General features: G+C 35.3%; 1 protein-coding gene across 1 annotated transcript in view; it reads left to right on the forward strand.

Annotated features, from left to right (window-relative positions):
- The first annotated feature begins 6 nt into the window (after window positions 1–6).
- The window catches only part of Rfx7 (regulatory factor X7), an 80,930-nt gene continuing 66,383 nt past the window's right edge, over window positions 7–14,553 (forward strand). The window contains exon 1 of the mRNA XM_028771326.1: window positions 7–294. Within this exon, the coding sequence (XP_028627159.1) occupies window positions 134–294 (161 nt within the window). The 5' untranslated portion in view covers window positions 7–133. The remainder of the gene's footprint in view (window positions 295–14,553) is intronic.

The following is a 14,553-nucleotide window of genomic DNA, read 5'->3' on the forward strand; positions in this document are numbered from 1 at the left end:
TCCTCCTCCTCCTTTTCCTCCCCTCCTCCTCTTCCTCCCCTCCCCCTCCTCCTCCCCTCGTCGTCCTCCCCTCCACGTCTCTTCCCTCACCCTTCCCCGCGCCCCCATCTTCCCTCCCTCCCCTCCAGCAGCGATGGCAGAGGAACAACAACAGCCGCCACCACAGCAGCTGGATGCCCATCAGCAGCTTCCCCTCAGCGCCCCCAACCCTGGGGTGGCTCTGCCAGCCCTTGTGCCCGGGCTGCCAGGGACAGAGGCCAACGCTCTGCAACACAAGATCAAGAACTCCATCTGGTAAGAGGATCCTCCATCGCTGGGGTAGAACATCCTAAGCACATTTCTGCTGCAAAGGGGGTGGGGGGCGGCGGCCTCCAAAGAGAAGGCTAATGCATTCTTTGAAGGTGGGTTTCCAGAGCCGGGTGCATGGCTATGGCACCTCTGGAGTGGGGAAGGTTGCACCCACCCCATCTCCTTACACACACGCACGCGCGCACACACACACACACACACACGCACACCATGCTTTCCCTCTCCTCAATTGGAAGCAGATAAACAATTTATTTGTGCATTTTCCACATACAGTCAGGGAAATATGGGTCAAGATTAAGTCATTGCATGATAGTGGCATGAATTGGAAACTTGTAATGTAAAAATGTGTTGACTCCATAGGAGGAGGAAGAAGTGTATTGTGAATTTTGACCAAACAAGATATTGTACGTAACAGCGTTAATATGCAGCACAAAACCTAACATGTCTTTTTCATTCAGTTGGATTAGCTGCTGATTCTGGATGGTTTTGCCTCCTTTATTCTCGAACTGTATTTCCCTTCTAGGGAATTTATTCTTTGTATTGACTGTAAAGGAAATGCTTCTTTAGCATAAAGTATTATATTTTAACGTAGTAATTTACAAGGTAAAGTGAATGGTTTTTTAAATGTAAAAAACTCTTGCTATTTTGTGTACTTATTAAAAAGAAACTACATGGAATACTCGTTACTAGTCCTGTATTTTCTTGTATGAGAATTTAGAATATTTCAATGTTAATTGAACTCTTAAAGATTGATAGCAATATTAATATATACAGAGTTAAGTTCATCTTCTATTAGAACCATTGCAAGTGTCCTTTAAATGTGAACTTGCCCTTTTTTTTGTAGGATTCTTTATTAACTGACTTTTTTTTTTAAGCATAGCACTATTTTTAAAATGGAAAGGAATATATGGAATTTGGTCTAAGATTGCTTTTAATAGAAACTTTAAAATATAATTAAGTATGATGTGAAAAAGTAGCCTTGATATTTTTTTTTTGAGCATGAATCTAGCAGGTTCATCATTGACTATGACTACTAAAATAATAATACTTGGAATTTGAAAACAAAGGTATCATAAAGCAACTGACATTGAATGTGTAGTGTTTGAACATTTCAAGACAGTAACCAATTTTAAATACAAAATTAAAATTGTTATATAGTAATTTTCATTGTTTTCTTAGCATGCTTTCATGTCATGATGCTAATAGGAAGTAGGTCAGTGCAGGCTTTACTAGTTTAATACTATACAATTGTTGACAGTTGAATGTCTTGGTTTTATTTTTAATTTTAATATGAAAGTATTTTAAAAGGATTTTTTAAGGCTTTGACAATAGTTATGTGACAACTTGAGTAAGTCAGATTTATAAGATAATTTTATGTACATGTGTGTGTGTTTATGGAGATGGGGAAACCAAGCAATGCCTTCATTCAATGGATACCTTTTTCCTATTTTAAAATCTGTAATTTAAATAAAGATATGATTAACTTTGGGTTGGGTTCCACAAAGCCAGATGTTTTGTTTTATTACTGCATAATGTAACTTAGGGTCCCTGAAATCCTCATTGAATTGAAATAAACAATTCACTCAGTCTTTTTACACTCAGATAAGAGACATCTCAGTTACAGAACTCAAATCTTTTAAGAAAGGTAAATTTTAAAGGTTGAATTAGTAAGTCTGTTTTATTATGAGAACAGTAAAAGAGAAGAAATTTTACTGTATAATTTCACAGAAAGAGTGAGTTTTAGAATACCGAGGATAGATAACGTTTGCATAATGATGATCATGGAGTGCCTTTTTACTTATTTATTTTTATTAAGTCATGATTTAATTCCTTCTGTGGTAATGGTATCTGTGCAGACTTGCACATGAAAAAAATTCTGAAGTCAAGGGAGTAGAATTCAGTTCAGATACACACCTTAATATCAAAATGTGCTATTCTGTGTCTTCATATTATATTGACATACTAGCATTTCATTTCCAACTTCTTCAGTAACTCTGTTTGCAGAAATTATTTTTTTTCTTTTATACTTAAAACTTTAGGATAAACAATGATAGTGGATAGTAAACATTAGTGACCATATTTAATATAGACTTGTAACTCCTCCACAAGAAGGGATTCATATTATTCATCAAGTAACTACATAAAATGCAGATGTTAAAAAGTGAAAGTTCCATTGCTACTTTTTTTTTTTTTTTTTTTTTTTTTTTTTTTAAAGTCCAGGGCTTACTATGTAACCCTGGCAGGCCTCAAACTCAGAAGTCTTGTTTGCTTTCCTGCTTTCTAAGTTCTGGATTTAAGGGCATATACTGCCATGCCTAGCTCATTGCTACTATTTGAAGAGTAAAATTTTTAAAAAAGCATAAAACTGATTTTAATAGATATAACTACAATTCCATGTGTATCATGTTTTATATTTTTAGATAATACTTTCCCACCTTTTTAAAAAATCGCCTGATAAAGTTTTGGAAGATTGTTAGTTTTGTATTGCTTTTGTGTCATCCTTCAATATCATTGATTATTAAGAGTTAAAATGAGATTCAGAAGAAATGTGGTATTTAAAAATTCTCAATTGGGTTTTACATTTAGGTTGGTCATAGTGTCTAAATTACTGGGCTTGCAGATCACAACAAGTCTGCACTTGTCCTCCTGCTCTCCAATTATAAATATAGTGTGTGATGTAGGCCTTTAGCTGGACAATGAGTTATTTATTATCTTGGCTCACAATTAATTTATTCCATTTATTAAATGCTATCTGATAAAAAGTATTTCATTGTAACTTCAAGCATTAAATACATCTCTTAAAACAAATAAGTATTCAACATTAAGACCATAGTATTTAATGATATTAAAACTATTTCTCAAGACTTGAAAATGTATGAACTTTTAAAGTAATTTTAGAAAATATACTGCTAACTTGATGGTGTTATGTTTGTATTAGTGTGTTCGTGAATATCTTCTAACTAGGCCTAGGCTAACAAGCCTGTCTGCCTGTTGCTGTATATGCATCTCTTGACCTTACGCCTTCCCCTTCCACAGACAGGGTCTAAGTCACTTGCATGCCTCACTTGAAAGGATTTTTATTTGTAGAGATGATTAAATTCTGAGTAGGCTATGAGAATGTTATTTATATTTTATAAATAATATAATTTGAAGACTTTTTTTTTTCTAAATGGGAGAAAGGAAGAGAATATTAAAATAGTAGAAACACATAGTTTTTCTTTTTGGGTATTTTTGAGCAGGTTTAGATCTCTGACCCTGGCTTGCTTGGAATTCATAATCTTCCTTCCTCTGCCTCTTGAGCCCTCAAATTGTGTTCCATGATACCTAATTAACTAAATCAATCAATCTCTCTCTCTCTCTCTTTCTCTCTCTCTCTCTCCTTTCTTTTTTAAAAGAAGATTCATACTGATAGCTAAAACAAAAGCCATAGCTAACTTAAGTGTGAGCTTCTTTCATTTATATTGCATTTGTCTTTGGTTACTTATATTTTCCCTTCTCAGTGACTATCTATTTATCTATCTATCTATCTATTTCTTTTTAGTTTAAGCAACAAAAATTTTTACTACCCACCTCCATTTGTTTTTTGAGACAGGGTACCTCTATGTAGTTCTGGCTGTATTAGAGTTTACTTCATAGAGCAGGCTGGATTTGAACTCACAGAGATCCTCCTGTCTCGGCCTGTCTAGTACTGGGATTAAAGGCATGTGCCACCACACTTGACTCCTTCTTTTTCTTTTAAAAGATGTTTTACTTGAAACCATTATAGAATTGGAACAAAACAAAAACAACAACAACAACAAAACACTATATATGAGATCTCTTCTATCTTCTTGGATGTAGTGGTGTACACCTTTAATCCCAGCACTTGGGACACTGAAGCAGGTGAATCCCTGTGAGTTCAAGGCCACCCAGAGCTACAAAAAGACCCTATCTCAAAAAAGGGGGTGGGGAAGTAGAGCACTAGCTTGTATAAGGCTCTAGGTTATCCCAAGATACTTGGCACCACATTAAAAGGAAAGAAGGTCTGAAGGAAGAAATGTACATGGGTGGGAAAGGCTCATGTTTGCTATTCAGTTGTAATCTAGATAATAAACTTTCACCTAAAGAAAAGAAAGTCAAAAAAAGGCCTAATACTTTACTATAGAAAATATTATAATATAATACACAGAAAATTCCAAATCTAATGGCATTACTTTCAGGTAAAGCCTTATGTCTTTAAACAGTAAGATGTTCATTATTCTACCGCTTTTATGTTAAAAAACTAAATGACAGGGAAGGGATTTCTAAATTCATTAGCCAATCATGGGGCAGTGTCAGAGGGTCAAGAGTTCCTTGTCTTCATTGATTTCTGATCTGGTATATTTTAGATTTTAAGGATTGTAATCTAAGAATTATTTTGGGTATTTTCTAGATTATCATTTATACTTAATTTTGTTTTGGTGTCTTATTGTTATGGCAATAACCATCTTAATAGTAAATGATTAATCTCATTTCCATTTTAGTACAATGAGTAGAGTATAACACTATAACATTTCCATAGTAATATTATATTAGTCCTGTTTTCTGTCTTCTGTCATAGAACTCAGTAGTTAGTTCAGTTTTATTCTTGAGCCAGGCAGCTTATTAGTGCTGTAAGAAATACTTGTAATTCTTCCAAATGTAGTGTGAAATATGTATTGTTAAATAGTTATATCTTTGGGTTTTTTTGTTTTTGTTTTTTGTTTTTGTCTTGCATACATTTTAGTTTAGTTGGTTAAATGCCACCTACCCTGAAATCAGGTAGTTTTCTATAGTCAGCACAGAAAAGACTTGGTTTGCTTTTGCTTGGTGTACTGAGGCCAGTTGTGATGTTTATGTCCCAGTACTAAGTGTCTCTGATTCCAGAAAGAAATTGTCTTCCCTGTTATCCAAAAATGTAAGTTAAGCAATTTCAAGCCTGTCAAATTTCTGGTTCTGTTTAGTTTAACTAATGATATGTATGTGTTTAAATAATCAATCACTTAGTTCTCCAAACTGGAAGATGTCTTCAATGCTGGTATTTGCAAGCTGATTTGGCTTCTGTCTGATTACTTATTTTAGAGATTTAGTTGGGACATGAGCTGGTGGAAAGGACAGAATTATCTTATTATCATGAAAGGTATGCTTTGGATAAAATTACATCAAGTCTCTTTTACCTAAGTTTTTGAAAACAAATATTAAACAGTGTAACTTACTAAAATTTGAACACTTAAGAAAATTGTGCTCAACTGAATATCTGCTGTATACAAAGTACTATGCTAAATAAACACTGGCATTTAAGGAATGCTCATTTGCACGTAATGTTAACCTTGGGTGGAAAATGTGCAGTGACACTTCTCATATTCAGTTGGGGACTTACCAGGGAAAGTAAAGACACATGTCAAATTATGGATTCTACAAAATGTACACCTTCGTTTCCTTATTTATAAAGTAGAAGGTTATACTGAATGACCTTGCAGTTCTTTTAGCTTCTAAATTCTATGACTCTGCTACTAGATTAATATTGACAGCAATAATAAAACATGCCAGAAGCACAGAAGCCGTCAACAGAACATTTTTAGTCAACAGGTTGGTAGGAATGGTTAGTATATACTTAGGTGTCAGCCCAGGAGAACTATCTGAAGGTGTCATTCTCTTACTGTTACAGTGTGCAAGTATTTCATTGCATGAGATTAAGTCTGCAAATATTTACTGAAAATGTATTAGTATATAAAATGTTCTAAGAGCTGATTTATTATATACATGTATTCTAGGCTATAGAATGATCCTAGTTGTTGCGGAGACTATGAGCTGCTGCTTGAGAGACTATTTGCTTCTTTTGCTTTTTTATAGAGTTGCTTAAACTACAAGTGTTTCACATAGAAACCTCTTCCTATGGTACTAACAAAGTATTTTGAGCCAGTAGTGAATGCCATCTTATAAAATTGTTAATGTAAACAACACAATTGTACATTGGTTTTAGAATACTTTAGTATAGGGTTGAGCTTCACAATGATTTCTTTCATGTAGGGTAGACATGTAATGAATTATTTGTGACAGTGTATTTCTTAAGAACAAGGCAACAAGATGGTTCAACAGCCCTAACAAAATCACACACTTACACATTGCCTCCATTCCTAGTATTCTCTTCGTGTAGGCATTTCTTTTTTCTTCTGCTTCCTGGAGGATTCTAAGAAGTCAGATTAGAGATGAGCAGCATTGTCCAATCAGGGAGGAATCTTCCTACTCTAGACAGGATCATGAAATGAAGATCAACACACAAAGGCTTTAATGCTCTTGATTACCATTATGAGATTAAGATAGTTAGCACTCAGCAGGGCGGTGGTGGTGCACGCCTTTAATCCCAGCACTTGGGAGGCAGAGGCAGGCGGATTTCTGAGTTCGAGGCCAGCCTGGTCTACCGAGTGAGTTCCAGGACAGCCAGGGCTACACAGAGAAACCCTGTCTTGAAAAACCAAAAAAAAAAAAAAAAAAAAAAGATAGTTAGCACTCAACTTTAAAACCTTCAAACATGATTTTATAATCTTTTTGAGGCTATAAACATTTCTCTTTTTTGTTTTATTAACTACACTTGTCCTATTTACAAGAAGAAATAGAAACAGGTTTGATTAATTTTTATAGTATTTGTATCAAGCATCTACTATGACAGAGATAGATAGATAGATAGATAGATAGATAGATAGATAGATAGATATATGTATACACACATATATATAAAACAAAAATTGTATAAAGGTGAGGTTTTATATTTCCTTCCATCTAAGACTAAACTGAAAACATATTGATAATCCTTGCTGTTTGAATCTCCACTTGGGATACTGAATTGAGAGGAAGAGAGGTTGTATAGTGGAAAACTACAGTCTGTTCTGTCATGAAATTTTAGGAAGTTAAAGAGTCAATAGGCCGGGCCGTGGTGGTGCACGCCTTTAATCCCAGCACTTGGGAGGCAGAGGCAGGCGGATTTCTGAGTTCGAGGCCAGCCTGGACTACCCTGTGAGTTCCAGGACAGCCAGAGCTACACAGAGAAACCCTGTCTCGAAAAACCAAAAAAAAAAAAAAAAAAAAAAAAAAGAGTCAATAGACTCCTGTCTGTAAGCATAAGCAATCAGAATGTAAAGTGAATAAAGAAATACATTTTTTTTAAAAAGGAGGGGGATTCAATAGGGTGTAATTTCCCATCTCTTCCAAAATAGCTTTATGAAGAAAGGTTTTACTTTTGTTGTCTTAAGTTTGAGTAGCAAGGGATCAAGTAATGTATAATATGTTTATACTCATCCCAATACAGGACTAACAAATTAACTTGAATTTGCATTCTGATTAGTGATGTCTGTCTAAAACATGGGAATAGAAAATGATAGTATAGATGCCTCATATTTGCCTCCTTTTTCCTTTCTGAAAAAACTGTTCTTGGAATTTGAGCTCTGTTGTTGATAATGCATCATAATGCATTATTATAATAGAGAGGCCAAGAACTTATTTTTTGCAATAGATATAGGAAATGTTGAAATGTAATTACATAAGACTTCTCTGACATCTTACCTGAAGTAAAATTTATGTTTCTAGGAACCTCAAAAATATATATATCAACAAAATGATTCAGTTAATGTAAATGAGTCTTTTTCCCTAATTTGACTGTGGTCATTAGTGCTATATAAGGCATACATATATAGGAATCTATGATAGAAAATATCACAGATTATTAAATATATAATCTCATTTTTTTCTAAAGCAAAAGCTATTTGCAAGCAGCATTTGTCACATTCTACATATAAAAGTTCCCAAGATGTAAGGAAGTCAAAGGTTAATCCTAAATTCATGAAAGGGAAATTCACTATACATTTATTACAGTGTTTCCATATACAAAGCATAGGAAAATAAAAAATTTAATAGGGGACTATTCCAATCTTTAAAACATCACCCACTTGGATTTTATATATAAAAGTAAGATTTTGTTTAATGCAGTGATGATGTAAGTAGTAGATGAAGAGGGACTCAAGGATATTAAGTATTTTATTCACCAAGCTCAGGATTGTGGCCTTAGCGTTGTTGTTTTTTTTTTTTTTTTATACAAAATCAAAAGATAGACCGTAGATTTAAACAAACTACTTAGCAGATTCTTACTGTGACTTCTTTATTCTCTCTGTCATGAATTAGATTAGAACTGGTGGTGACAGTGAACCTTACCAATAGTGTAGGTCAGTAGAGGAAGATAATATGGGAGGAAATTTATTTGGAAAACGTATTAATGAATATAGTTCCTTCCCACATATAAATGGTAGTGCCAACCATTTATAACCCTCTTACCTAAGTTTTTATTTACATAGGTAAAAGAAAAGTATAAAATAATAACAGAAGAAAAGGGTGGGTATAGATGAACACTAGGCAATAGAACTAAAGTACAGGTTGTTACTTTAAACTTAGCATTTCATTTTTGTTTCTAGATTTATTTATTTTATCTATATGAATGTTTTGCCTGCATGTATGAATGAAACCATGTACATCCATGCCTGGTGCCCATGAAGGTGAAAAGAGGGTGTGAGAGCCCCTGGGACTAGAATTACAGATAGTTGTGAGCCACCTAATAAGTGCTTGGGATGGAATCTAGGTTTTCTACAAGAGGAGTAAGTGCCATCTCTCCAGTCCTAAAGTTTAATAGCAGTCTTTCCTCTGTGCCTTGGTATCTTACAGCCTCAATTTGCCCTTGTGTTCTGTTTATCTACTTCTTTTGATAGTGGATACCACTATATCTTTTTTTTTAATCAGTCTAGCAAATTTTTTTATTATTTTTCCTGACCACGCCTGTGTCCAATATTTATTATATAACTAATTGACTAATTTGTAGATAACTTAAATTTTTCCTGTTTTTTTATTTCCACTGCCAAAACCATAGTTTAGTGCTTCAACCTCCTATAACTGTATTATTAAGAATAGTAATAGTTATTGTTTGTTATTATTTGAGTCCAAAATATCTCTCTTGGACTCACGGGTGTGGATGTCAAGTTCACACATACCTGGTGGTCCTTTGGAAGTAGTGGAACTTTTAGGAAATAGGACTTGGCTCCCAGAAGTAGGTCACTGCAGGATGTAGGCTGCCATTCCCTTCGTCCTTGTTACTGCTTCTTATCTGATGCTGAGATATGAGTAGTTCTAGTCAACTACTCCTATTACCATGAACTGTACCATGATGCAATGAAACTTCTAAATCCTAAACCCAAACCTTTCCTCCCTGCATTGTTTTGTGATAGTCATGAGAAATGTAATACAGAAAATTGATAGAGTGGGGTTGTTGCTGTCATGAACCTGATCATTTGGTATATAGGTCTTCAGAACTGATTTGCAGGAGAAATGTGGAGCAGTTTTAGAGTTGTGGGCTAGGGAAACTATAGAGAACTATAAGCAATCTTTAAGGTGCCATTCTGTTTGGAATTGGGAAGACCAGAATGTCAACACAAATAAAGACAGTAAAGACAGTGCTCAAGAAATTTCAAAGGGAACAAGGACACTTACTGGGAATTAGGCTAGAGGCCATTTGTATCACATGGTTTTATTTTATCTATTTATTTTTTTATTTTTTTGCCAAAAATAAATCTAACTGTATTCTGTCTATGTCCTGAAAAAATTGTATCAGGCTGAATTCAGAAGTAATGAATTAATCTATTTTATGAAAGAAATTCCAAGACAATATTAGTGACAGGCTGTAACATGGGTTTTGCTCATTGCATTTATGCAGATTTATAGTGAATAAAAGTAGAAAGTGAAGCGGAAGGACATGAAAATGTTCAGTTTTTCAAGGAAAGGAAATAATCGTATTTAGAGATGCAGGGCATACAGATGCAGTGACTGTTGACTGCTGAAGAGATTAATACCGTCAGAGAGACGGCGCAGTTTGCACTGTCTAAACAGAAAAGATAGCTTGATGGTGAGGCCCCATCAAACAAAGGCTCAGAGGTGGAAGCAAAACTGAAAATGTATTTGAAAAACTTAAAAAAGAGTATGGGGAGGGAATGCTGAAGGGGTTAAAGAGATGGCTCAGCAGTTAACATACTCCTCTTGCAAAGCACTGGCCTGGCCAGAGTTCAGTTACTAGCATCAGCAGGAGGTTCATAACGGCCTGCACCTCAAGCTCCAGAGATCTAACTTCCTCTTCTGGACTTCATATATACCTGCACCTGTGCATATGCCCATACCTAAACATATAATTTAAATAAATAAATGGTGCCTAAGACTATACAGCTTCTAGGGTATACTGTTCGGGATTTTAAAAATGACAAAGGGAAGTGTTTCTTCCAATAGAGCCACTCGGGCGTCAGAAGTTACTGAGCTGTGGTAAATGGAGTCCTGGCCAGATCTAAAGCTGACAACAGAACTTAGACTTTTCCATGATAAAAAGGTTTCCATGATAAAGTAGTTTACACAAAGATCCCAGAGGGAGTCCTGTTAGGTCAGGCATTGGGTAGTTGTTTCTTGTTCCTTAGTAAGCTGTATTTGAAGCTTTGAAGATGAAGCCTGATTTGTAGCAGAGACCAAAATATTATAAATACCAGGAACATGGGATATCTGCTGAAGAAACTGCAGACACTGAGATAGGCATTTGTGCTACAAATAGCCGGGCTATAGGAGCTACTATATGCCCTGATATCAGACAGTTAGCTGTAAGTTTTGATGTTTGCCCAACAGTTTTCCATCTTGCTTTGGTCCAGTCTTTCCTTGTTATTCCTCTTTCTTCTCTGTTTTATTTTTTATATATGCATATATATGTGTGTGTATATATATATTTATATTTCTGTGACATTTAGTATTTGAAGTATGTAGATTGTGATTTGAACTCATACTTAAGTGTCTGCATTTTGTCACAAAAGAGGCTATGGACTTTTGAACTGGCTTAAGACTAAAGGAATTCTTGAAGTTAGACTAGATGTATTTTCCACTATGAAATATCTGTGAAACTGGGAAAATGGAGGAAACAGAAGGAGAATATTAGAATTAGGATGTAAAATAGACTTACAAGTTTAAATACTAGATCCCCAGCTGGGGGCAGTGTTTGGGGATATTATGGAACCTTAAGAAATGGGTTGCTACGTAGTGGGCCTGGCTTTGCTGCCTCTTTGCTTCAGTCCCTATCCATTCTGCCATCTCTTCCCACCATCCTAGATGAAAGCTTCTGAAACCATGAACCAAAATAAACCTCTCCTTACTTAATTATTCCATCGTTTTGTCAGTGGTGAAAAAGTAATGTATTGCTCTTGGTAGTTGTCCCTCACTAAACTACACTATGTACTGCCATCTAAATAAGGGTTTACAAATGTTAGTTTTCATAGATTTCTTCCTAAAATTCTATAGTAATTTCTTTTTCACCATACTGTATAAAGATTTCCATGTGTTTTACAAGATATACAAGCAATGTAACACCCATACAGTTGGTTCAGCCCTATTTTGATGTTTGCCAGTATTCAGCATCTTCTTCAGTCTAACAAGTACATTATTGTTAGCCTTGTGTGTTGTGGTCCTGATTTTGTCCGTGGTTTTTCATTATGGATGTTCTAGAATTGCCACCTGTCTCTAAATTCTACATCTTAACGCATGATATAGCAGCCTAAATCATTTATTCTAGAAACATTTTTCGTTATTCTAGTCCACATTAACCTTATAGTTACCTCATATTGTATAGCGAGTTCTGAATGATTAAATACTCAATCTTATTTTTTTCCTGTTTCTTATGTTGTAGCTATTTGAATCTGATGATGTCTTCTGTACCTTTTAATTTTATCTTACCTTGTTTTTTTCAAGCTGGTTTCTCTTTGTAGTCTTTGCTGTTCTGGAACTCAGGCTGGCCTCGAGCTGAGAGATCTGCCTCCTGAGTGCTAGGATTAAAGGTGTGTGTCATCATGCCCAGCCAGTTTTTTATTTTATATATAGTGGTAGATAGCTTATGTATGCTGTATTCTCATAGACACTTAGATTTCCCCATGTATTAATGTTTGTGTATTTGATATATTTAATGTTGTTGTTTCTTCACCAAACAGGTTATTAATCTTGATAGTGCATTTTACATGGCAAGGGATTTATAGCATCTGGTTCTTTTACATTTCATTAGTGAGCCTGAAGTAACTATTGAGGATTTTAGTTCTATGAGTACTATTTTTACTACTCTATCTAGATTATAAAGTAATCTAGATATTTTATGCCCAAAGTGAGAGCAGTTGAACCTCTCTTTAAAATTACAGAGTAAATGGAACTGGAGAAGTGGCTTAGCAGTTAACATCTGTTGCTCTTATAGAGGACCTAAAGTTGGTTCCTAGCACCTACATTGAGTGGCTCACAATTGCTTGTAGCTACAGTTCCAGGAAATATGACTTCTTTTGGTTTCTATGGATACCTCATAGTCATGGCATGTGTACACAGAGAAACACAAAAATTTTGTTAAAGCTGAGCATGGTGGAACACACCTTTAGTCTCAACATTTGGGAGGCAGAGCCTGGTAAATTCCAAGACAGCCAGAGCTCATAGTGAGACCCTGTCTCAAAAGAAAAGAAAAATCTTGTTAAAAAATATTTTTCAAGGAGCTGGAGAGATGGCTCAGTGGTTAAGAGCACTGATTGCTCGTCCTGAGTTCAGTTCCCAGCAACCACATGGTGGCTCACAACCATCTGTAATGGGATCTGATGCCCTCTTCTGGTATGTCTGATCACAGCAACTGTGTACTCACATTCATAAAATAAATGAATCTTTTAAAAAAATTTTTTTTAATTACTAAGCAAATGACTAAACCAAGTATCAGTAACATTCCATACAAGAATATAGTAGAATGTAGTTATGAGACAGTTATTCTGTGTTCCAGCCTAGTTCCAAGAGATAAAATTGGTATTTCAAAGTTATACTAACACTGAATTGGAGGATTTGGTCCTAGCATAAAGTTTGGTCTACTTAGATAGACTACAAGACACAAAACTGAAGCAACTTGCTAAATCATGCTTGCTGTACTGCTTTTCTCATCTCTTGTGACAAAATACCTGACAGAACAACTTATGGAAGGAACGATTTCTTTTGGTTCTTAGTTTGGGAGGGTATAGTCCGTCATGGTGGGAGAAGGCATGGTCACTGAAACAGCTGAGTTCTAGTGGGAGGGGCTTGCAGCAGCAGCTTTGCTAAGTGGTACAAATCAGGAAGTAGAAAAGTTAGGCAGAACTTGGACCAGAGTATACCCGTCACTTGCTGTCCCAGCAAGCTTTTTTTTCCCTACCTATCCCATACTTCCTGTAAGTTCTACCACCTCCCTAGACAGCACCACCTGAGTGAAGGTCAAGTGTTCAAACACATGAACCTGTGGGGGACATTTCATACTGGCCGAAGTCTGAAGATGGCATAGGAAAATCTGAGTGGTGGCAGATGAGGAAGGAGGTAGATTTATCTACAAAGCGAGAGGTGAATGATTAAAATAAGAAAAGAATGCTGAGTTACTAAAGTGTATAATTTACAAAATTGGCCACCTATACTCTAAAACCTTGTCTGACAAAGAACTTTTCTAGTTTTTTCTTTGTCTGTTAACTCTTGTTTTAAAAGACTTCAGTGATTGTAGAAATTGGTCAGCAGTTAAGAGAATATGTGTTCCTTGCAAAGGAGCTAGTTTACATTCCCAGCACCCACACAGTGGCTCACAGCCATCCCTGGTTCCCAGTTCTAGCAGACCTGATGCCTTATTCTTCTATAGGCACCAGACATGCATATTGTACACATGCATACATGGAAGCAAACCATTTGTATACATAAAATAAAACAAATTTAAATTTTATTTTAAAAAGCAAAAGACAAACCTTTTCAGCTATAATTGTTCTTCTATTCTGCTTCATTTTTTAAAGCAGAATTTCCCAAATTATGAGTATATTACATTGCTTGAGAACTTACTGACAAATTTTGAAACTCCACCGTAGATTTACTTGAATGAAAACTTGGTGGGTAAGTAGCAGTCTTTGTTTTAATTAGTCCTCCAGGTGATCCAGTGTCTCAAAAGTAAGTGTGTGAGTAATTACAAGTTTCATCTACAAAAGATATTAATCCAAGTCCAGCTAAGCTGTACACCTAAGTCATTCCTAAGCACCTAAGGTAAACTTAATAATTTCTTTATTTTAATTTTTTTGGTATTTGAATATAATTCTATTTTATCTTCATTTGAACTGTGTATGTTCCTGTCAAATCCAAAGTTAAAAGGCAGACACATACTCTAAAAAG

This window comes from Grammomys surdaster, unplaced genomic scaffold (genome assembly GCF_004785775.1).
Source record: "Grammomys surdaster isolate TR1022 unplaced genomic scaffold, NIH_TR_1.0 206, whole genome shotgun sequence".
NCBI lineage: Eukaryota > Metazoa > Chordata > Mammalia > Rodentia > Muridae > Grammomys > Grammomys surdaster.